General features: G+C 40.0%; 1 protein-coding gene across 5 annotated transcripts in view; it reads left to right on the top strand.

Annotated features, from left to right (window-relative positions):
- Positions 1-23858, top strand: part of PRRG1 (proline rich and Gla domain 1) — a 54808-nt gene that overhangs the window by 12094 nt on the left and 18856 nt on the right. For 3 of the 5 annotated variants that reach the window (XM_027887372.1, XM_027887451.1, XM_027887533.1), the window contains exons 2-4: positions 6076-6124; positions 11057-11217; positions 19721-22234. In XM_027887372.1, the coding sequence (XP_027743173.1) occupies positions 6115-6124; positions 11057-11217; positions 19721-20245 (696 nt within the window). In that variant the 5' untranslated portion in view covers positions 6076-6114 and the 3' untranslated portion in view covers positions 20246-22234. Of the gene's footprint in view, positions 1-2094; positions 2115-5202; positions 5223-6075; positions 6125-11056; positions 11218-19720; positions 22235-23858 lie in introns of those variants that run through there. The other 2 variants (XM_027887615.1, XM_027887703.1) reach the window with 2 other exon arrangements.

The raw sequence follows: 23858 nt of genomic DNA, 5'->3' as shown, positions 1-23858 counted from the left end.
CCAGCCACTCTGTGCCCAGCCTGTAGCGCTGCAGGGGGTTGTTGTGGCCAAAGTGCAGGACCCGGCACTTGGCCTTGTTGAACTTCATCCCATTGGAGTCAGCCCATCTCTCCAGTCTATCCAGATCCCTCTGCAGAGCCCTCCTGCCTTCCGGCAGGTCGACACTCCCTCCCAACTTGGTGTCATAAATTCCTGACTACTTCTTTTCTGCTGGCAAAATGGGTAATGATTTACAGCCACCAGAGGTGCCATGGTTCCTGAAGTACTGCCACAATTGGTAAACCCATGTTTAGTTCAGTGACAACATTGATGGGTTTTCTCTGTTCTTTTTGGTAATTGATTTTCGTTGAAAACTTATGGGAGCACAGAAAAGAATCTCAGTGTCAGATTTGGTTAAAAGATATTGGGGTAGGAGCAGAATGTGGAATAGATCAGTAACACAGCATCAATAGTTTTGTGTCCAAACAAGATCAGGATAAAAACACATCCTGCTATGGAAACTTTATTTAATTGTTCACCGTTCTCACTTGAAAAAGAAGGAGAAGAATTCGTTATATCAATACTTCAGTGTTAAATACTCAGGTTTAATACTCAGAATTTGAATTTGAATTCCTGAAGCACAGGAGATTGTCTAACCTAAAGCAATGTCTTCTAGCAGTAGCTTACAGAAGAGAGAGGTGTCTGAAGCTCTGCTGTCTGGGCTGCTCAGAAAGGCGTGGTCCCCTGAGGAATTGTGGTGTTCTGGTTTCCACACAGATAGTTATGTGAGTGTTGAATTCTGCCTCCCGGGAACTGCTCCAGATGGTCACCAGGAGTTTAAAACAATGCGACCTACCAAAATTCTTCCTCACTGAAGAGAGTATTTTGTTACTTCTCCTGCCTGATGTCCTGGTTGCCAAAATGTATGTATATCAGGAAAATGGTTCTTGTGAAAGGGAGGGGAAGGGAGAGATGTCTTGGCTAATAGTGATTGCCCCTTTGAACCAGAGGAGCCTGGAAATATCCAGAGAATAACCAGCCATAATATTGGTGCAGCTTTAACAGAAAAAACAAACAAGCAAACAAAAACACTGAAGTGCAGAAGGGGTGATGAAGTTGAGGCAGAAGCTTAGACTTCAATCTCTGGCAGCTAAAGTCCTGCCCAGCTGCAGTTGTGAGGAGCCACCTTCTCTCTGCTTTCAGGGCGGTGTTTTGCTCAGCCTGCTTGCTCTGTGAGTAATGGTGTGTTTCACGGGGTTTAAGATGCAATGGCACTCTGCTAAGTACAGGTTTCTCTTAGTGACCTGGTCTCTGGGTTTGAGTCCTTATGTAATCAGAATTAATGATGATGTTTTAGAATGCTGTGATCAGATAGCATCTACAAAGCAGAGGTGGGGGGTATTTTCAGTTCTCTGGTTTACTCTTATCCTTGCCCCACGTAGTCTGAGGTGGGACAAATCTTTTGCATCCTTGTCTGATAGAGCAGTTTCCAATCCATGTAAATTATTTGGTACGCTTTTCCTGGGAAGAAAGTTCCTGTGAAACATACGATAATAAGTAAACTTTTGGTCTTCTATAACATTTTTTCCAAGGATATAAATGATGTACATGGTGGGACTGGGAGTTTTAGATAGGCACATAATACATTTTGAATAAATGGCAGTCAGATAATTAAATAACTACACAGGAAGACAGATTAATAATCGTTTAATATTTCTTCTAAACAGACTTCCCACAGGAGTGTTTCAGTTGTTGCATCGCACCTGATTTGGGGCTGAGGGCTAGAAAAGGGGTGTTTATTTTTAGACTGAACATCTACTAATGTTTTAGTTAACAATGTCCCTTGAATGGACCTACTTTCATCAAAAGCTCCAGAAAAACCTAAATATTTATAATTTTAAGAAGTTACACAGCTGTATGTGGCATCTGGTTATAAATTGTGTCCCAGTGGTTTCATTAATTGTACAGATTACAAAACCAAAATTAACAGTTGAATGCTGTGTTAAGAAACCTGTTGCGGAATGAGAAAAGCCACTTCCCTCCTCTCTACCTGGATGCTGTCAGGCTCATCCCTCCCCAGCTGTGAGAGGAACACGGTGGCCTTGCAGTGTTTTAAGTCCCTGTTAATGCAGGAGGTGAGAAAGTAAGTGAGGGACAATGCTGCTGCTTTACATTAACCTTATTTTCCCTTCTCTTCCTAATCCCTTCCCTTAAGGACTTGCTTTGTTCTTGATGTTCTGTATCCTTAGAGCACGTGACAGTGAGTGAGAACAGTGCAGGCAGTTTTGGGTGCCCTCAGTCAGATCCTCTGTCCTGTAATGGTACGTGCTGCACACAAGTTTCTGTTAGTCAGGAAATGTACCCAGGAGAGGTGTGTGCTGCCAGCTAAAGATGGTTATCTTCATAAATGCAACTATACTTCTTGGCTTTTCCTGAGAAGAAAGTTCCTCTGAAACGTATGATAATTAGTAAACTTTTAGTCTTCTGTAACATTTTTTCCAAGGATGTAAAAGATATATGTGGTGGGACTTGGAGTTTTAGGTAGGCACATAATACATTTTGAATAAATGGCAGTCAGATAATTAAATAACTACACAGGAAGACAGATTGATAATTTTTAATGATAATGATAATCTTTTAATGAAAAGCCAATAAATACAAATGTACATCTTGGTTTCTTACTTCAATATTGGGTCCTTGGACTTTCATGCACAATATTTCCCCCTAGTAAGAGGCTGCAGCTCTTTGGTGGGTGAGCAGGGTGCTGCTGGTAAATAGCACAGGCCTTGTTGGTGTGTCTCCTTGGCTGTCTCACACACTTTGGAACTTGTTTTTCTTACTGAGTCATCATAATTCCTACTAGGAGTGGACGGTTCATTGTTTTCTTGTCCTGTTTTTTAACCGTTCTACGGACAGCCAAGCAGGCAGTGAGGAAAGATCACGTGTTGGTTTGGGTAAGTCAGCTGCCACTGAACTCAGAGTTCGACACTCAGCGTGGCTGTGGAGCTGCCCATGCTGTCCACCCTGTTGTCACTTTTTCCACAAGTAAATTTAAGGAGATATGTAACCTCGTGGAGGGAATAATATATAGAAGAGGGATTCCTGAAACAGTAAACGTTGGTGTTACTTCTAAGATACTATTGGAGGTCCTGGGGGGAGGTGAGTGAGGGGTGTGTGTTCCTGTGTATGTATGTGAAAAAGGTTGCTCTGTATACATGGGATTCAGTAAGGTTTATGAAGACTTAAAAGCAGAAAACTAAATAAAGAGCTGGGTAGAGGAATAAATGAGTCAGTAGCAAGTCAAGATGTTCCTGTGGTGTGGCCAGCCCTTTTCAGCTTTATTAGCTGGTTTATGATGATAAAAAAGATTTTTGTGCTTGTCCGTGCTCAATCCCTTCTTCCAAGCAACCTTTGAACTATTTAGTGAGTTTGAACCAAGCCAGTCAGAGAAGAGGACTAAAATATAATTAAACTTCTTCCCTTTAGGGGAAGGGACAGTGAAGTAGAGGGTGAAGGCATAAGCGGTTCCTCTGCAATGGGAGAGTTTGTTCCGTGAGTGAAATGTCTGTGTAGTGGCAGGGCAGCCACTGCTCCTGTCTTTAATCAACCTCTTGCCCTGTAGGTTTTTGGATGTCATAGGAGGAAGCTATGATTTGTGGGAGCTTGGAAATGAAGGTTGAGGAGATATAAAGAGGAAAGTCAGAGGAACATGGAAAAGACACACATTTGGTGGAAAATGGGCATGATTAGTTCCAGGGAGCTCTAAATACTTGTAACTCCTGTAAGAATCTAATGTAGGTTGATAAAGGGGAGTTTCTGTACTACAGCCACTGATTTGGAAAGCTGTATTTCATATTTCCTGGAGAAGGACATACTGTTTCCTTCTGTAATGAAGGAGGTTAAAAAAATGTAGTTTATGTTTTGCAGCCACTTCAGGAAATCTTTATTTTGTCACCGACTCATAATATACCTACCTTTGAAGAAATTAAAAAATGTGGTTTTCCTTCTGTGTTTTCCTTTTTTGGTTTTCCTCCTCCACATTTTCCCCAGTTTCCCAGCCTGTGTATGTCAGTTTTCTGATGTTCATTCCCAGAGCTTATGATATACCAAGCACCTAGTGCAAGGTGCCAAGGCAGAGACAGTGTCCTGCTGTGCTCCTGGTGGAAAACATCCTGTAGCAGGGGAGAGGCGTGTGTAAATTCCCCTTGTTTCCACCACAGTTCCAAGTAGGCAGAGCCATCAGAGCCATCTAGTTCTGACTCATAGATGTGGATGTGTATATTCTGCTGCGTTTTTTTAATGTTTTTGAAATCCACACCCAAGTTGTTTGTTAAGGGGATGAAATATTAAAGACTAACTGAAGTTTATGGCAGAAAAACGACCCCATTAGAGAGGGGGAAAGCCTGGCAAGGTGTGTTCAATGCACGGCATTACTGCCACTTCTGCCTCTTCTGTTGCTCTGTGTTTTATTTGATGTTTGCAAAAGCAGCCCTCTGAAACTGCTGGGTAATAAGTGGCAAAAGAAAATAGTGAAGTAACAGGTGAAGAGAATAGTTACACCACTAGCCAATTCTTTTGTGACCTGTTTATAAGTTTGGCAATTTCTTCATCACAGGTATTTGGTTTGTTACAGTGTGACTGCCCAGAAAAGGATGCTAATTTTAATTTTATTCAAGAAGCAATTGGCAAAGGTGGTTTGTCTTACCACAGAGTAGTCTGGGAAGAAAAATTTAGTATATTAAAAGCAGTCTTATATATTCTGAAAAAAAAATTAAGTTCTCTGCTTGTGTTAGCCTGCAATACTTAGTAATGACAAGCTGAACAGTATGGTGGTGAGATTTCAGAGTGCTTTAATGTTTGCTATTTATCCACATTTATTTGCCTTTACAGAGATTTGATAAACTTGCTTTAAAATCAGTTTACTCCTTCATCCTACATGTCTTGTAGTCCCAGTCCTACAGTTTTGTTTAGCAGGCTGGGATGTCTTTACAGAGCTCCCCTCACTGCAGCAGTCCTTACAAATACTGTTTACAAAGTCTGCTCTTGCCTGATGAATTATGGTGTTGGACAGGCCATACTGGAAACATTAACTTTGCCTCTTTTTTTGCAACAGCCATGGCCAATCCTTTTTACAGAGAGATTTGCTTATGAGGGTTTGGATTTATGGAAAGTGAGGACATCATTGTGGTATATGTTGATGTGTAACCTGTCCTCTGAAGACTCGTGCTAACCTTTAGAAGTGGGTAACTTATTAATTAAAAAAAGCGCCTAACTTGGTTAGGCAGTTGTACCTTTCTTACACTTTGCTGAAAGCTTTTTTTTTTTTTAACTCTTCCCATACTAATAAAGACTCCAAGAAGCAGAAAACAGTCCCTCAAACTACTATTGCTGCCTTCAAATGAAGTTCTTGTTGGCTCTCTGCCTAGTGGGTGCAGTGAGCTTCAGGCACTTTAACTGAGAGCATCTCTTGTCTGTTCTCTTTCCAAGATGAGGTACAAAGTACATGTAAGTTCTTGTAGGGCAGGTTGGGATCCTCTCAGGTATTGCAAGTTCCTTTGCCAAATTGCAGGCCTTGTTCTGCCCTTGAACTTTATGCAGGCATCGTGTTTTAATCAGTAGCTGACTCTGAATGAATTTACATGTTTGTTCTGATTTCAAAAAATCTGATCCATGGACTCAAGATAATGTGTTGACTTGATCTCTGCAGAGTAAATTTAAGTCTTAGCTAAGGTATAAGTAATTACTGCGGAGAATGTAATACCTTTCAAGTTCAATTAGGAAAAGCAGTCTGCATTACATTTTAAATGACACACTCTTTATTTCATATTAACATTTTTGTATATTCCTAATGTGAAAAGCCTTGAAAAAGGTTAAAGCATTCACCAGTTCACAAGAGTTAACCTTTCTTGGATAGTATTCCTATATTACTGAAATTAGTTTGCGTGCAGTAGTGGTACATCTCAAAACGGGGATTAATATTGATCACAGGGTTTCCAGCACTGATATATTTGTAACAGTACTAGGGAATCAAGAGAAACTTTTCCAAGTTCGTCATTATTCACAAACTCAACAGGATGTTTCCTCTTTTGATTACAGACCTGATACTGCAAGTTCCCTGCCTTGACAGCAATCATCATGGATAGTGGTAAGTTTGTTACTTAGTGCTGAGTGTGCATTCTTTATTATCCTCTCCTCAAAATCCCAATAACTTGGCACAAAAAATGCCCTCTAGCATTGAACTGGTTTGAATGATATGTACAATTCAGATCTTGCCCACAATGATCTGAACTGGAATCATACGACTGTTCTGACAGAGGTATTGTTTGAAGACCATAATAATCACAGATTATTGTGATTATTACTTACTTGTGGCCCTTTGAAAGTTGGCTGCAGAATGAAAACCACAGAGCTCAATTTCCAGCCTTGAGTACTTTACTTTTAACTGGTTTTAATCTTGTCCCAGTACCTCCAAATTTTTAGAGCAGAAGTCACTTTTTAAGCTTCATAAAAAAATGTACAAATCATCTTCCACCCCTCTGCCTTATTTAAACCAAATGCTTTATAAGATAAACTACAGAAAGACTCAAATTTAATAGCAGCAGCTTCAAATTTAAAGTTAAATTCTTATTTTTAGCATAGTGTTTTTAGTGGTGGTTTTAGTCTGCTTGGATATTGGGAAGGAGTCAAAAAAAGAGTAAGCCTCAATAATGGTCTCAATAGAGCTGTTTTTGGTGGCCAGGATGCCCCAGGCTTTGCTTTGGCCACACTTCTGTGTCCCAGAATACTTTTCCCACGCTCCTGCTCCCTGTTCCTTCTTTCGCTAAAGACCTGAAACCTGTTTTCTTTCCCTGTGACAGCTTCAGCTGGCAGGCTGCAGTGTTTTTATCCTCTTGTGTCCTTGCCCGTCTCTGGTTCTGACTGAATCTCACCTTGGTAGAGTATCCATCCTCTATTAGGATACCATGAAGGTTTTACAGAGAATGTGTAATAGATGGATCTGACTGTATGGCTCTCTTCAATAATTATAAATGAAACTAAGTATTTGGAATTATTTTTTTTTTTGTAGCTTTCTGATGCATAAAAACCTGGTAAAAGACAAGTATTGCAGTTACACACAGAGCTCAGCTGTGTCTGAAGTAGTAATGTATTCAAATGCATTAAGACTGGTAGTTGATATGTATCTTCATTTATATTCTACAAACATTAGGGAGTGAAAGAGGCTTTAAATTATTTATTTCTGTGTCTATTTTACATAATGCCAAAATCATAAATTTGATTTTTATCTTGTATTTGCTAGTTAATCTCCTTAAAAAAGGTGAGAAAGTAGGTTTTATCATGCTTCATTACTTTATTCTTGCCACATACAAGTCTTCCCTGATTGTGCTCAGCTCCATAGTAACAGCTGTAGTGATTTTGGCCACCCTGTGGCTTAGCTGAAAATGCAAAGTAGTTTTTTTTACACACTCCTATCCAACTATAACTGAATATCTACAGGATTATGGTCCTGGAATACTAAGAAGTCAAATGGGTTCTGCAATATGGTTTCATTCTCTCTTTTTATAGGGTTCATCAGGCAATGACTGATTCTCATTAAATCCCTGTAGTTCAATCAGTATCTTCATCAAGATTGCTTTGATTCATGTGTTCTCATGTTTCCTTGATAGATTTGTATTGACTTCTCAATAGGATTTGAAGTCACTGGGACTGTGCAGAGCATTAAAAATGTCACATCAAAACAAACAAATTATTATACTTTTTTTTTTTCCAGCTTTGCAGGTTCAAAAGCCATTCCTGGTCTGGGCTAACCAGAAATCATTAATTATCAGACACCTTCAGAATATGGGATGTAGTTTATTTTCCTCAGTAGGCTTTTTTATGTCTCCGTGGTGTATGCATTTTGTATACTACATTGTGAGAGAAGACACTTGCTGAATATGAGTGCTAAATAAAAATGTTGGGCATTTAGATAGTCATATATAGACCCTTCTTGAATACTAAATTGTCTTAATGTTTGCTGTTGTTTGTCAATGCATTTGAATCAGAAATGTATGTTTAGCTCCTTTTAGAAAACTAAAATATTCCCTAGAAACTCGTACCGGTGTGTATCAAATGCAACATTTCTTAACATACCAGCTTTAAAACCTTTATTCTGTTTCTAAATTGGAACGTGCATACAGAAAAAAAATTTTATATCTTGTTTCTGAGAACCAGAATCTTTAAGTCAGGGTACTTTGAGCTACCTGCATTATCCTATATTTCTTTTCGCTCTGCATCCAGTACAAAGCTATCATTTCTCTCATTGCTCTTTTCAGGGATGAATTCCAGCTGTGAAATTAAATTCCCTAGGTTTTATTTGCTGGAGCAAAGGAAACGTGATTTATAGTACATTATCTACTCTTCAGTGATTCTTCACATGGGCACTCTTACGAGAGTCTGGCCTGACACTTGTTCCCTTCAGGAATTCCCACAAGGAGTTGGGAGAAGTAGGTGGAGCACCAGCATTCGCCAGGCATGGCTGTGTGCTGGCTTCCTCATGTGGACAAGTCCTTCAGCTCATCACCTTTAGGTGATCACTGAGGCATGTGGAGAGAAACCAAGTTCTTCAGGCCTAGGGGGGGAGTCAGGAGAATTGTGTGGGAAATGGAAAGAAGCCATCTTTTTTCCCTTCCCTTTTTGAAGAGATTTATGCTATTTAGTCAGTGAATTTATAGGAGATGCCCATGTGCTCACCTGTGGTGCTGTAGAAAACCAAATCAGTGGGAGGCACAGTTGTAGGGTTGGCATTGAACTCCTGGCGCCATCGTGGATAGTGTCATTTGTGTGGTGCATGTGGGTACATGCATTCAAACTGCAAGTACAGGAGTGAGTGGTGTTTTGGAAATGAATCCTCTGCAAAAGGAAGATCACTGTCTAATGATTTGTGACCAAGTTGTGGTGGGTTGACCCTGACTGGGCACCAAGTGCCCACCAAACCTGCTGTCACTCTGTTCCTGGTCAGGGGAGAGAAAATAAAGTGAAAAGCTCATGGATTAAGATAAGGACAGGGAGAGTTCACTCACTGGTTACTGTCACGGGCAAAACAGCTCAACTAGGGGAAATTATTTAAATTGGGAGAAAAGAAAAATTAATCTTAAAACACTTTTTCTCCTTCCCTTCTGCCTGGTCTCAGCTTTACTGTCCATTTCTCTACCTCCTCCCCTCAGCAGCACAGGGGGATGGGGCCTGGGGGCTGTGGTCAGTTCATCACACACTGTCTCTGCTGCTCCTTCCTCCTTAGGGGAGAGACTTCATCGCACTCTTCCCCCACTCCAGCATGGGGCCCTCCCATGAGGTGCAGTCCTTTGGGAAGAGTCTGCTCCAGTGTGGGTCCTTCACAGAGTCCATAGGTCCTGCCAGGAGCCTGCTCCAACAGGGGCTTCCTATGGGATCACAGCCTCCTTTAGGAATCCGTCTGCTCTAGTGTGGGATCCTCCACAGGCTGCAGGTGCCTCTCTGCTCCACCATGGACCTCCATGGGCTGCAGGGACACAGCTACCTCACCCTGCTCTGCACTGTGGTCTGCAGGGGAATATCTGCTCCAGCACCTGGAGCATCTTCTACCTCTCCTGCTTCCCCAACATCAGTGTCTGCAGGGCTGTTGCTCTCACATATTCTCACTCCTCTGCTGCTGCAATTGCACAGAGGTTTTTTTTTTCCCTTCTGAAGTTTGTTATCCCCAAGATGCCACCACCATCCCTGATGGGCTCAGCCTTGGCCAGCAGCGGGTCCATCTTGGAGCCGGCTGGCATTGGCTCTGTCAGACATAGGGGAATTTTCCAACAGCCTCTCACAGAACCCACCCCTGTAGCCTTGCCACTACCAGAACCTTGCCACATAAACCCAGTACAGAGACTAAACGAAATTAAATTCAATTAGATCAGCCTAATTGTGCTAATCATTGCTGACAGATGCCACCACATCTATCTAAAGCAAAAGCGCAGTGATCATCTTTGTTTACTTGCTGCCCTCCTTCTGTAACATTAAAAATCAGATGATTAAGGGAAAAAAAACCCATCAGACTAAATGTAAATGAAGCAATGCACAAATGATTGCATAGTTCAGGAAAGTGGTATGAGTGCATTAGTGTGGCAGTGCATTGAATCATCATCCCCTCTTGCTGACAGTGAGAGCCCAAGAGCAGTGTAGCACTGACATGATGTTCCTGCTTCCTGACCTGAAACACCTGGAGAATTTCTGCAACATTTACTGCAGATGTACCTCCCAGGTAATTCAGTCTGATGGATTTTGGAGTGTTTCCAGTTGCTGCATATTACTGTAAAAATCATTGGCGCAGGGAGTTTGAGGGAAATCTGGAACATCAGTAGAAAAGAGAAAACTAAAGAATGCAAATAAAAAATACCTGTGTCAGAACATTGGTTGCCTTTTGGGATTATTTTATTTGATTCATCAAATAAGGTGAGGTTTTGTGTATGATTAAAGAAAATAGGGGCCAGTTCCCCCCACACCTCCAAAAGGGTACCCATTTCATGGTTGAGATTTCTGGGAGCTAGTCTGCTTCAAAGTTGCTTCAGAAAACTTAGACTAAAACATTGATAAATGCAGCTGTTCTGGTGTGAGTGACTCTGGGTAATAGTCATAAATATTTATATCAAAAACTTCAGAGCATTCTGGCTGTGATGTCCTCAGGCAGTTGCAAATATTTTTTTGGATGTTCACAGGCAGGATTTGTTTGTTCCGTGTCATCTTAGTTTAAGAAGTTGCTCGAGCTGAGCATGTGCCTGTCTCGTCTGAGCACTTCTTAGACACCAGCTTCAGTCTTGTTGAAGCACACAGGACTATGATGCTGAATCGAGGTCTATTGCATCTATGACATTATAGCAATAACTACTGAAATTGTAGGCCCCGCTACTTACAACAGTGAACAAAACTAAGGAGAGGCCTTTTATCATGTGAAATAAAAGGGAAAACTTTGAAAAAGCTGTTTCTAAAAAGCACGTTTTCTTTGAACAGTTCTAGCATGAAGTTTTGGGTGTCTATTTTAGAAATGACCTTTGCTGTCTCACTTCTTCTTATTCAGTGTTCTTAACAGAGGACAAAGCCAACTCTGTGTTAAAAAGATACCCAAGAGCCAACACATTTCTGGAAGAATTAAAGCAAGGTGACATAGAACATGAATGCAGAGAAGAAATCTGTAGCTATGAAGAAGCAAGAGAAGCATTTGAAAATGAGGAAAAAACGGTATGTTTTGTTGTGTATGTAATGATAGGTGGGGTGTACTGATGCTATATTTTTAGGTGTGCTGAATGTTTGTATGTTATCCAACACTACATTAAATTTGGGTTCATTTTGGTAGTGTTTCTTTAAGCAAATAAGGTGTACTATGGACACAGGTAGACTGCACAACAGTAATTCTCAAATCCATCATAGAATTATAGACAGGCTTGGATGGAAAGCGATCTTAAAGATCGTCTAGTTCCAACCCCCTACCATGGACAGGGATGCCACTCACTGGACCAGGTTGCTCAGAACTCCGTCCAACATCCTTGAACACTTCCAGGGATGAAGCAGACACAACTTCTCTGGGCAACCTGTTCCAGTGCCTCACCACCCTTTGAGCAAAGAAATTCTTCCTAACATCTAATATAAATCTCTCCTCTTTTAGTGTAAAACCATTTCCCCTTGTCCTATCACAATCTGTGTAAGAAGTTGGTTTCTCTCTTTTTTATAAGTCCACTTTAAGTACTGAAAGGGGCTATAGGGTCTCCCCAGAGTCTTCTCTTCTCCATGCTGAACAGCCCCAGCTCTCTCAGCCTGTCTTGCTAGCAGAGGTTCTGCAGCCCTTGGATCATCTTTGTTGCCCTCCTCTGGACCTGCTCCACGTCTTTCTTGTGCTGAGAACCCCAGAGCTGGATGCCACGCTCCACATGGGGTATCACCAATGCAGAGCAGAGGGGCAGAATCCCCTCCCTGGCCCTGCTGCCCCTGCTGCTTTGGATGCAGCCCAGGACACAGTTTACTTTCTGGGCCTCTAGTGCACACATCTGTCCCAGTTAACCTGCATTTCAAGGGGGTAGAAGTTTTAGAGGTAATTGTGCTTATGTGTTGTGCAAATTGGCAGCTGTAAAGAAAAGAAACATGAAATAATACACCCAGTGGCAGATGAGTTTTTACCCAAGTAGGCCATGTACTGGTTCTCCCTGGATGTCATAAGCAGGTGTAGTTGTCCTGCTTGGAAGAAATGGTGAAACTGGAACAGTGATGGGGAGTATACAGAAGCAGAGGGCACAAGTCTTCACTTACCTCAATCCTTCTGGAATAACTTGTTTATTGAATATGTTCACATGAAAAAAGCGAGGAGCTCAAAAAGCTTTCCATTTAAAATTCACCTTTGAATCCCAGGTTCCAGTTTTGGTGTAGCTGGCCAAAGTGTTCAGAGCCCAGACTATTAATAGTCTAAAAATAAGGAAAGTGGCCTTCTTCAAGCTAAAATCTGCAAGCCTCCAGAGAATATTGTTAAGCACCAGTGATTTAAACATGGAAGGAGCAGTGATTTCAGTGCTACCATGTGTTATGCAAGGGCAGTGATCTATTAACTTGATGGGAATGAAGCAGAAACTGCCCACACAGAAATTGTTGCCTAACTCTGTTGGCTTCTCTGATTTAAAGAAGCTTGTGGGCTAATGGCTCTGCAAGCAGTAGCTGCACATCATACCCAAAGTATCTTATATTGCTTCACAACAAATAAAGCCAGGTTTTTGATGGTGGCATCTGAACTATTTAATGCAATACAGTCTTTTTTTTTTTTTTTTTTTTAATTCAAGATAGATATGGATGAAATTAGGGCTGAATTTGAAGATAAGTGAAAAGCAGTTGCTAGAAAGTGAGACTAGGTATCATTATCTCTGCTTATCTCCACAAAAAGCTTCTATCCCTTGTGTCTTTTGGCACAGGGAAATTGTACTGGCAGGGCCAGTGGCTTAGTGGTTGAAATGGCATAGGGAACACTGCGGATTTCTTCCGGAATTTACATAGGTAGTGCATTCCACTCTTCAGCTGCTGAGCTCTACGTCCAAAAATAACAATGTGAAAGGCATACTGGACATTTTAAGTTTTGGCATCTTTTTCTTGGAGGTCATACCTGGGGAGATGAATGAGAATCTTTTGATTTATGAAAATAAAATAGTAGAACAAGGGCCATCTCTTCAAAGCTGCTTCTTTCTGAGGCTTTAAAGTGCATGCACATTTTTTTATCTCCCAAACTTGTCATGGTGTGGTTATTCCTAATATAGCTCATTTTGTAATTAAGAATAGTGTGTAAAATGAGACAATTTGTATAAAATTATAGCATAATATCACTTTTGCTTTTTGTTAAAGTCATTAGAGAAAACACAACCTAAACGTGTTGCTTCTCACTTCACCTTCTTTTGTCCCATTTAGGAACACTTCATGTTTTAGTAGATAGCAGTTCTCTTGCAGAGGCATTTGGGAAGCAGTAAAATAGAAACAGATAAATTTCTGTTCTTGCCACAAGTGGCGAAAGAGCTTCCAGTAAGGTCCTGAGCTTTTATCCATTTCTACTACTGTATCCTTTTTTCCTGGCTACTGTATTGAGTTGTTGGGATCTTGCTAATGGGCCAGGCTCTGCTAATGTGCAGTCGTGCCTGACCAGCCTTACTTACTTCAGCTTTAGTCTATTGTCCCCCAGCAGTATCCATCCACACAGCCACTCAGTCAGACTTAATTTCTGTGCCCCAGGGGAAGGAAATGGATGCAGTAGACAAGGAACATGATCCAGAGAAACATTCAGAGAAACAAAGGATCAACAATTTCATAGTATGGATAGGCTGGGATCCAAGTAGGGTCTGTAGCTTATTTATCTCATGGTAACTTCGTTCTGTGTAATCTCTCACTTTGTATTTTTATCTTGTCCACTTGGTGCTTTGTTTTTCTGCAGTCTCAGGGGCTCCCTGCAACATACAGATTTGTAATACTGAAGTAACATCAAGCAGTTCCCTCAAGTTGTTTTTGGTTCATGAGTTTTTAATTAGCATTGTGTATGTCAAGTATACATGCAAAGTGTTCAGTATTTCTGTGACAGCTTTTAATATTGTGTAGGCTTGGGGATTTTGACAGGTTCAGAATTATTATTTAAAATTGTAAAGTTAATTATAAAGATAATACAATTATGTTAGGCTAGAGCCAACAGGGAAGAATTTGTAAGACTTTGTTGTTAAAATAGAATATGAAATTCGATGTTGACAAATATAATGCATGCGGGTGGAAAAGGGAACATTCGTTGTATATATAATTGGCTCTGAACTGAATTCAGGAACAAGATCTGAATTTGAATCTCTGAAGACTTGAATTTAATGCTCAGCAGCCAAACAAAACCAAAATAAAAAACCCGAGTGCTGAGAATCTGAAAAAAAAAAAATAAGAATAGGGGTCAAAATAAAGACTGTAGTTCTGTCAGTGCACACCCACACCTTGAATGTGCCATGATCCCCCTATCTCTTTAAAAGCAAATTAGTAGCTGAGAAAGGACCAGAGAAAAGTGACAGTTGACCAAAGATATCAAAAGTCTTTTGTGACAACAATAGCTCATAAAATAATTAAATCAGGGAGTATGATGATGTCTGTGAGGAGCATGAAGGTTGAGCTGAGGTCAGTCACTTGCCATTCTGCTGATAGCAGAGCTAAGAGGGCCTCAAGGGAAACTAGAATGTGTAGGTTCATAGCCAGTAGAAGTATCTCTCCTCACCACAGCTAACAGAGTTGTGGACTGCCTTGCCATGGGATGTTTCAGATTCTAAAAGCTTGCTTGTATGTGTTTAGAGAACATTGATGTAGATGAAGGGAAGATAATCAGTCTGGAACCATTAAATAAAAGGCATCAGTTTTGGCTAATGATAGTTCTTGAAGTACAAATAGGTGAGATCTGTGAAAGTATCACAGAGCAGATGGAGCTCATTAGCCCTGTAAGGCAATCCATCTACGTCCTGAGGACCTCGCTGCCACCGTCCAAGCGTGCTTGGCCCCGGCAGATGAACCTCAGGATTAAAGGGTGGGCTCAGTTCCGCGCACACTGTGTCTCACCTAAAAAATCCAATGCGCAGGCTGGAAGGTGGAAAGACCTTCCCCGGTTCTTCGTTCGCAAAGACTGGCCATTAATTAATCACTGCCTACTTTGTTTGAACTCTCCTTTCAGCAGTCTCAGAGAAGTTACCAGATTAGGTGAACCCTAGGGCTAATCTAGTAAAGCTGTTTATTGGTGGTACCTTTGCCTGCAGCAGCAATGTGTATCGTCCATGGTCAGTTGTCAAAGGTTGTTGAGAGACTCAAAGATTTATTCAAATGTTGCTGTGCAAAGTATCTGTGTGTGATTGTAGCAATGACATTAATTTTATTTCCATTAACTAATTTTTTTAAATGTATTGCGTGAAGCTTTTAAAATCTGAAAATCATAGATCTTCCCACAGATTTTAAGTATTGAAGAAATTCCAATGTTTTCTGTCTTGCTTTATCCTAGAAAACAAACAAAGAAACTACGAAAAAGCTTAGCAAACTCAAAACTTGTCAGCACCAGATCTGAAAGGATGTGATAGAGTAAGACTTCTAGTGTCAGTCTGTGAGTAATTATGGATGCTGGATAAATACTCAGAGGAGAAGAGGTGAATCTTTTCCTGCCACCTGAAATCAGGGGCAGACCAGAAGAAAACAGTGTAGCAGGTGCACTCACTTCCCATTAGTGCTTTGTTCGCATCCTCTGCCCACGTAATACCAAGCACTCTTCTGACTGACATATTAGTCCACCTTTAAAACAAATCAGACAATTGATCAAGGATCATTTGAGGGTGATGATGCTGCCAAATTTAGTAAAGTCCTCAGCTGAAATTCTCAGCAGGATGTGAGTCTTTGGACTTTCATGTGGATCCGTTATTTGATTCCGTGTTCAGATCCAGTTGACTGATGCTGACTCTGTTCTGAGTATGACAAATAAAAGGGAAACAAAATTCTGGCAAGTTTACTGTAACTGTCTTTGTTTGGGATGCATTTGAGAATTCCTTTTGATTATTTCCAACTGGATTTGCCAAAGCAGGAAGGTGCATTCAGAAAAATAGCTCTTGGCAGGAATATATGCTAGATTTTTTCCGAGTCTTTTCCACAGTGGTTATCTGATTCTGTGGCCTTTCTTAACTTAGTTTTTCAGCCTTATAAGGCATTCGCACCTGGTATTCCCAGTTGTACAGCACTGGAGGATAAATGATTACTTAAGTGTCCTTTTCTTTGATCACAAATTAGTAATTTTGTCAAGTAGAAAGTTAGTCCTTTTTGTTGTTGGTTTAAGAGACCAACAATTGTGGAAGGAGTGTTTGTGCTGTGAGTTTTTCAACTTCTAAACTATTCTTAATTTTCTTTATGAATTTCACAGCTACTTTCTATTTCTTTTCAGTATTTCCCCCTACTTGTTCTTTCTTAGAGCAGTTCGAACGAATCCTGACACTGTGCAAATTCATCTGAGTTGTCTGTGGTTTTGCAGGGCGTGATTTGACTTTGACCAGATGTCTTGTACTCCTTCTGCACCATCAATTTACTGTGTGGTGTAGCTGTGGGATGACAGAGCAGAGGGAGAGCTGCTTGGCAGCTGTGCAGCTCAAACCTTAAGGATTAGTTTCTTGCAGTTCCTGTCAACTGCATCAGTCTGGAACTAAATGTCTATTTGTGCTTCTCATTGAGATCTGACTTGCAGAAATGCAAGCTGTAAACCTGGGATCTAGTAGACTAGTAAGATTTTGATTGGTGTGTTTAGTGGGGTTGTTTTGTTGTGGTTTTTTTTGGTTGCTTGTTTTTCACTTTGCTCCTGAAGAGGAACATTTAAGGAGGATGGGGGTTTTGTTAATGACCAAAATAATATTTATTTCTTAGTGTTTTCTGTCTGTGTGCACAACTTTATTCCTGTGTCTCTGTAAGATAGTGTTAGATCTAAAGTACTGTAATTTTTGACCGGGGGGTGAGGGGTGTCTAAACTGTCTTGAATTTTCTTTACCTTGCATAGAAATGAAAGGGGTCACCAAACTACTTTCATCCTTAAGGCAGTTCCAACTCTTACCTTAAGCTCTTTATGCACCTGTCTGGTCACATCATCAAATCAAACATCCCCAGAGCCTATTCTGAACTAAGTGCCTGCCAATCTGGGAAAACATCTTTTTTTACTTCTTTGCCATGTTGCAGAGTGCCAAGGAGGTATTTCAGCTGGCATTTAAGCTTTCTAAAAAAGGTACAGAGACATTTTCTACAGCAGATAGATCTGACCTAGAAGTAACACGAAAACAACACTAAAATACCAGTCACTACTTACTACCCTTCTATTGGAAAAGGTGCATTTCCTCTGCAGTCTGCAACACGAAATAGATTGCTAGGGGAGAAGTGTGATTTCTTCTTTTTCATCAAAACTACCTTTCACCTCCACAGAGTCCTTAAAATGACATACCCTTACACAGTCTATTTGACGTCTTTCAGTAAATCTTTGCAACCTTGGCCTTAAAAACAAGCTCTGTACAGTGTTATTTCTTTGCTGCCGTTGAGGCAGCAGAACAGTGAAATGGGAGGTTTGGTTCCAGTACAGACAGTAGCATTCCATAATCCTAATGAATCCTTTTCTGCTTTTCTCAGTCAACAGTATATCTATTATTTATTTCATTAAATAATTTAGTTCTATTCTAACCAGATGGAAAAGTGATAGGTAACAGATCTTCTTGATTGTCTGGTAATCTGGTCGGGAGAGGGTGAGGTGTTTGATTTTGCCAGGTTTTACCATGCAGAGATCCCAAAAGTCCTCAGTTGTGCATCTGATGTAAATTTTTTAATGTTAGTTCCCCCCTCCCCAAATATGTTTTTCTAAAATCAGCACAGTGGGTCTGGGATTCACTTTGGAACAGTGAATCAGGGAAGGCCCTTGTAGAGAACTGTTTAGGATCGATCTTCCCAAACTTTCTTGCTTTGTTTGAAGCCAATCCTACCTGACTTAGCTTGGGTGACTTGGACCTGGGTTCACATCAAAGAGGGGCACTGTAATGACGTGTTTGTGATGTCAAGCCTTGGAATTTAGGGAAAATGCCTAAATGGATTGCTGTAGGAATCAATTTTTTTCTTTTTTTTTTTAATTTGCACTAAGTATAGGCATAAGAACTGAATATACAATAGAATATAGACAACTGAAGATAGACAATAAGAACTGAATTTATCTTTGGTAAAGAAAATTTACAGGATAGTCATTTGTTTCATGCACATGGCATTGCTCTTAACTTTTGTGAATTCTGACCCAGAAACATTGTGAGCATGGTTTTGTCCATGGTGTCCTGGTCCTGGCTTTGAACTGGGCAGGTTTAGCCTCCACACTGCCTCTGGACTCAACCTGCTTCTGGGATCAGCTTGGTGGCATTTTCTGTTTAGTGCTGATCATGTGGCAGCAGCCCTGAACTAAAAAAAACTGATGGATCTGGTTTGTCTGTGCACTAAGTCAGTCAGTCTGCACCTGGATATGTCTACTAATATCTGAGTAATGACAATATCAATTGTACCTGGTGACTATTTCATAAATACTTGCATGAGATGTGTGCTGTCATTTAAAATTTATGCAATGCTGGCATGAGCATGACTGGGCCAGGTCTCTGCATTTTTAAAGGAAACTAGAGAGTTCAGAGTTCCTGGCATGGATTGCAGGGTGTCATTAATTATTTTTTTTCTTAAATTATACATGACTATAAAACACAGTGGAAGCGTTCCTTAGCAGGAGAGATCCTATGTTATGGCTACTTTTTTGAGGCAGGGTATGCTTTTCTTTTGTTTGTTTCATAGCAGTCACTGCAGAGGAAATCGGATTGGCAACATGATCTTTGTGCTTCCACTTGTGCATATTAATAGAGCAAAGATGACTTTCAAGTACTGGTGTACCCCTTCATCTTTGTTTTCACTTGTCCATATTTTCACTTTATGTTCCATTTATCTGTAGCTGTGTTGTCAAGATTTCTAGGATATAATAAGCTGTGTGATATTCTCATAGCTCTCGAGCTATTTTTAGCTGTAAACAGAGGATCTGGATCAACTCAAAATAAGCTGATAGCAATTGCTGTATGAGCCAGAGGGTGGAGGAAGTCTAAATTATGAGATGACAGTACAGCACAGTTGTGCTTTGCCAAAATGGTCTGTCATTCTGAACCAGTATTTCCCTGTCAAATTGTATTAGCGTATTATTGCAATTTTAAAACAAACAAACAAAGCCCAAACTTCTACCTTGAGTGGTGCTGAAAAATTTTGATCCACTGAATGGCTGATGTGCATGCTGATTAGGCAGAGATTTGGGGATTTTCAGCTAGTTTGTTTGGGGGAGGGGTGCATTGGTTGTTTGTGGTTTTTTTTCTGTTTGGGGGATTGAGTGTCTATTTTTGCATACTCCTGTCTGTGCTGTATGTTTGCAACCATTGGCAGACAAGGAAACCTTTAAAGAAGCGAGAAGTTTGTTTTTAAAAAACAAATCCCTTTGGTATTACTAATGACATCAGAAGAAAAATTGAAAGTTTATCATGTGTGCTTATCCATGCCAGTTCTTACTTTAATCCTCAGTATTTGAAATGCCTTTTTTATTTTCCTCATTCATTTAAAACAACTTGCTTACATTGCTCTTTTTTTTTTTTTTTTAACTATCTTATAGTTTCTGACTTACTGTGTCTTGCTCTTCTAGAAGGAGTTCTGGAAAGTCTACAAAAACGGACTTCAGGGAGAAAGTAACACAGGACATACCTGGTATTCATTTTACCTTGCGTTTCCATTAATCATTGGCCTTTTCGTTATCCTCATTGTCATTTTTGTCATATGGAGATGCCTGTTTAAAAAGAAAATGCGTAGACAGTCGGTGTACGTGCACAGGGGAGCCCACGGAGCGCTGGGTGACGGTGCTGTGGCTGATGGCAGAGGCCCTGTCCCGCCGCCCCTCAGCATTGTTCATTCCCCACAGGAGGAAATGTATGAAGTCAGTGGGCTCTCCCCGGGAGGTCTGAGCTATACGGATGCACGGTCGGACTCGATATCCACCAGGCTCTCAAACTGTGATCCTCCTCCTTCCTATGAGGAAGCCACTGGTGAGGTCAGTGTGAGAAGAAGCGAAACTGAGCAGCATTTGGATCCGCCCCCGCAGTACGAAGACATTGTGAACTCCAGCTCAGCCGGTGCCATTGCACTGACTCCCATTGTCACCAGTGATAAGTGAAACAAGAAGAATGCCATGGACTTTTAAAAAATCAGTAATCATTTTGTAGCACTTTATCTTGGCGTATTATGCATTTCTGTAATTTAATGGACTTCTACAATGGATTTCACTTTTTTTTTGGTTCACTCGTTCATTGGGTTTGGGATTTTTTTCCCCTACAGGTGGTCTTAAAAGATAAGGAATCTGTGTTGAGAGTGCAGTGCAGATACAAGTGTGGTGCTCTGTCATACTTCTCAAAAGTACCTCTGTTTTGAGGGATGTCACTTGTTTTATTCTGATCATGTCCACATTCCCCACAAGATTTGTGGGATCCCCCTCCCCTTTCTTACTGCAGACTGTCATAGTTCCCTGCAATGGGAGAATCCTTACACAACATTTTAATAGTTACACTAAAGGGGACTGATTTTGCAGTATTGCCTTGTCTGGTGGGTTCTTTTTTCTCACTTGGATTTTTCTTACATGCTGAACCCTGTCCTGGGCCCCCAGGAGGCTGAGAGCAGGATGCCTTTGTGTTCAAACAAGGATCTCATGTAGAGAATACTGGTGTAATAGCAATAATTTCAGAGTTCTAGCAGAAGAGGTGTGTTCTAAAGCTTCTGCTATTACAGCTCAAAATTCTGTAAATGTTTAGAAGCTAAAAATTCGAAACACTGATTAGTGAATTTAATGGTATTTGGTTTTGTCTGTGTTCTGCCTTTCCTGTTTTCCTGTCTGGTCTTACTTGTGTATCCCAGAGGTGAGAAGTATGCATATGTTAACTTTAGAACTAGAAAGTTCATGCAAGAGTAAATAATGAAATACTGAAATATCAAGAGCGGGTAAAATCCTGGTCATAAACTTTCTCCCATAGTCTTCACTGGGACCAGGATGTTATCCATAAGCGTATAAACCCAAAAGTATTAATTTCCTTTATAAAAGGGAAAAAGGAAAGCAATTCAGTGTGACTTCCTTTTTCCCCAACTATGAAAACCTTCCTCAAGGTTTCCCCAGCTATGAATCCCTTCCTCAAATTCTGATACTCTCTTGCCTACTCACATGTACCATGTGTGCGCCTTTGGAAGTCCTTTGCAGAGAATACAGATACTTTTTACAACAACAAATATATTTATTGCTTGTCCATTCCAACAAGGAATTCTAAAAACATGCAGGCATAACCCCAAGCATTAGTGTGGAGTGACTTTTTGAGGCTGAAGAGATGGATGCAAATTATATACAGGCTTGTACAAAATTTCACCCACTCAGTTTAGATGCTGATGATAGTTAGGGTGGTGCAAGTTCTAGTGTGGTGACTCCTTTTTTTCCCAGCTGGATTTGAAAGTTCATTGCTTGATTTAACTTCTCAATATTAGTTTCAGTTTGCTTTCTTCCCACACCAAGGTAGTGTGGCATTAGCTTAGTACTGTTCCATGTTCTACTAATCAATCAGCACCAACTGAAAGGTGTTTAGCCCTGAAGGACTAAATTATGTTATGTTGGCTTTCTTAAAACAGAAACACAAACTGCATCTTGTTTCAAACACCCCAAATGAAATGCCAGTGCCATACATTTGAAATTGCTCCTAATGTCCATCTCATGGGGGCTTGGCCCACCTTTTCCCAGAGGATTTTTATGGACAGAGACTGGAAAGAAATGTGTGGTCATAGATGAGCGTGTATTTGCACACTTTGGTAAGAATTCGATCTGATACATTGACAAGTGGAGTAAGGATTTTATGATTAATTTAATGTTCTCATTTTTGACAAAGAGTAGGTTGCCAAAGTTGTCTGCTGGGGATCTTCAGTTGTTAAGGCAAGTTATATTAGAGTTAATAAATGAACCCCTGGCCAAACTCCTGACTCTGTTGTCAAAACTGTAACTCTTATTTATGTTTATTATATATAATAGATATTGGGCAGATTAAGTACAACATTTTGGACACTTGTAGTAAACATTGCCTGGGTCTTGTTTGTGGGCTGTCTGACCTTTTCTTTTGAAATGGTTTTAGCTCTTGTGAATCCTGAATTGCCACTTCTAGGAGTTAAAGCTCCTTTTATACTGAGCAACAGTTACTAAATTAACTGCTTTGGGCAGATGTTACCAAAACAAAGTGCCTCATCCCAACGTGCAGAAACCACCTCAGAAGGAGCTGGTACTTCAGTGTCTGTGCCATATTGGCATCTCCTGTGCCTGCCAGCACAGATAGTAATTTTAGCAGTAATTTTCTTGTTAGAATATAAGACTTTCCTGTAGGAAATGCATGGAGACCACCCATTTCACATTAGATTGTTATCCCCTGAACATGGGCAGTCCAGTTTAGTAGTTTAGAGATCAGCTGGATCCTTTTTTTCTTTTTGTTTGCCTTTTTTTTTTTTACACAATATTCCACTAGCACTTTTAAAGGCTTTGTTACTAAATTGAATATGTTACTTTATCCCCTTACTGTATCCTGTAGATACTTTTATGTGCAATCCAAAACTGATGCTTGCTGTTCCAAAAAAAGTCAGAACCAAATACCTAAAGTGATCTATGAATAAAAATTTATTGGGCTTTGCCTTTTCCATGTACATTAGCATGAAAGCCATTGTGGGCTATAAATTTATGTCTTGGTGAATAAATTTCATAGTTAACAAAACTGTGTGGGACAGTTGTGCAAATTCATTTCCTCTGAGATATGAACAGTTTTCTCCATTTTGGAATAATATCAAATTACAAATAGTTTTGTTCTGTTTTGTGAAATGTGGGAAAATAGCTTAGTCTTGTGGCTAGCTTTTCTAACCTGATTGAAAAATAAAATTTTATTTGTACTGGGGTTTTATACAGCTTGTTTGTTTGTTTTACCTATCCTGTAACTGCATGTCATGCAGTAAGTATGAATTTATAGTTGTACCTCTCTAAGGTTTTGCAACTCTGAATGCAGTGCTATCTTGACTGATGACATGAATAGTCAGGATTCTGCCTTTCCCACTTCTGAATGTAACATTGAATTTCATCTTGTATTAGGACTGAGATGATTTATCTACTAAAACTAGCTTAAATATGTTGCTGTTTTAAGAAATCATGGAAATTAATGATTTGCATAGATTACATTAACATTAGTGAAGATTGTTCTGTCTTCACTGGATGTAAATAACCTCTGATTACAGTATTGCATCCTTTAAGGGGGTTTGGTTTACATTAAATTATCCTATTTAAACATTTTTGCCTATGTTTATAGAAAATTTTTTGTAACATTTGTTTTTCGATATGGTAAATAAAATTTTTTAAGATGCCTCTATTGTTTCAAAATATCAATTCTACACAAGTACAATGAGAATTAACTTTTTGTATTTAAGTGGTCTTTTAATTTCCATTGCTCTATGGACTTAGTTGCATGAACCAATTGTTTGGATTATATAAAATACCTGTTGTTTATAGGTAGACAAGTATATTTTTTCAAAATTCAGGCTCAATTTTAATCAGATTTGTGAATTTGTATAGTTTCCACTTTTAAAACTGGCATAGCAAAATAAATTCACAGGCTGAGGGAAAGCAGAAATTATTCTCTGTTACAACAAACTGAAAGATTACAGCTGAGTGAGAGGACAACTCTTTGGCAGTTTTTACTCCACAGGCAGCAAGGTTGATTGGAAACTTC

This window comes from Empidonax traillii, unplaced genomic scaffold (genome assembly GCF_003031625.1).
Source record: "Empidonax traillii isolate 1590-97213 ecotype Southwest subspecies unplaced genomic scaffold, ASM303162v1 scaffold1:size7828297, whole genome shotgun sequence".
NCBI classification, from domain to species: Eukaryota; Metazoa; Chordata; class Aves; order Passeriformes; family Tyrannidae; genus Empidonax; species Empidonax traillii.
The sequence above is the reverse complement of the archived record's forward strand: the minus strand, read 5'-3'. Positions and strand labels throughout refer to the sequence as shown.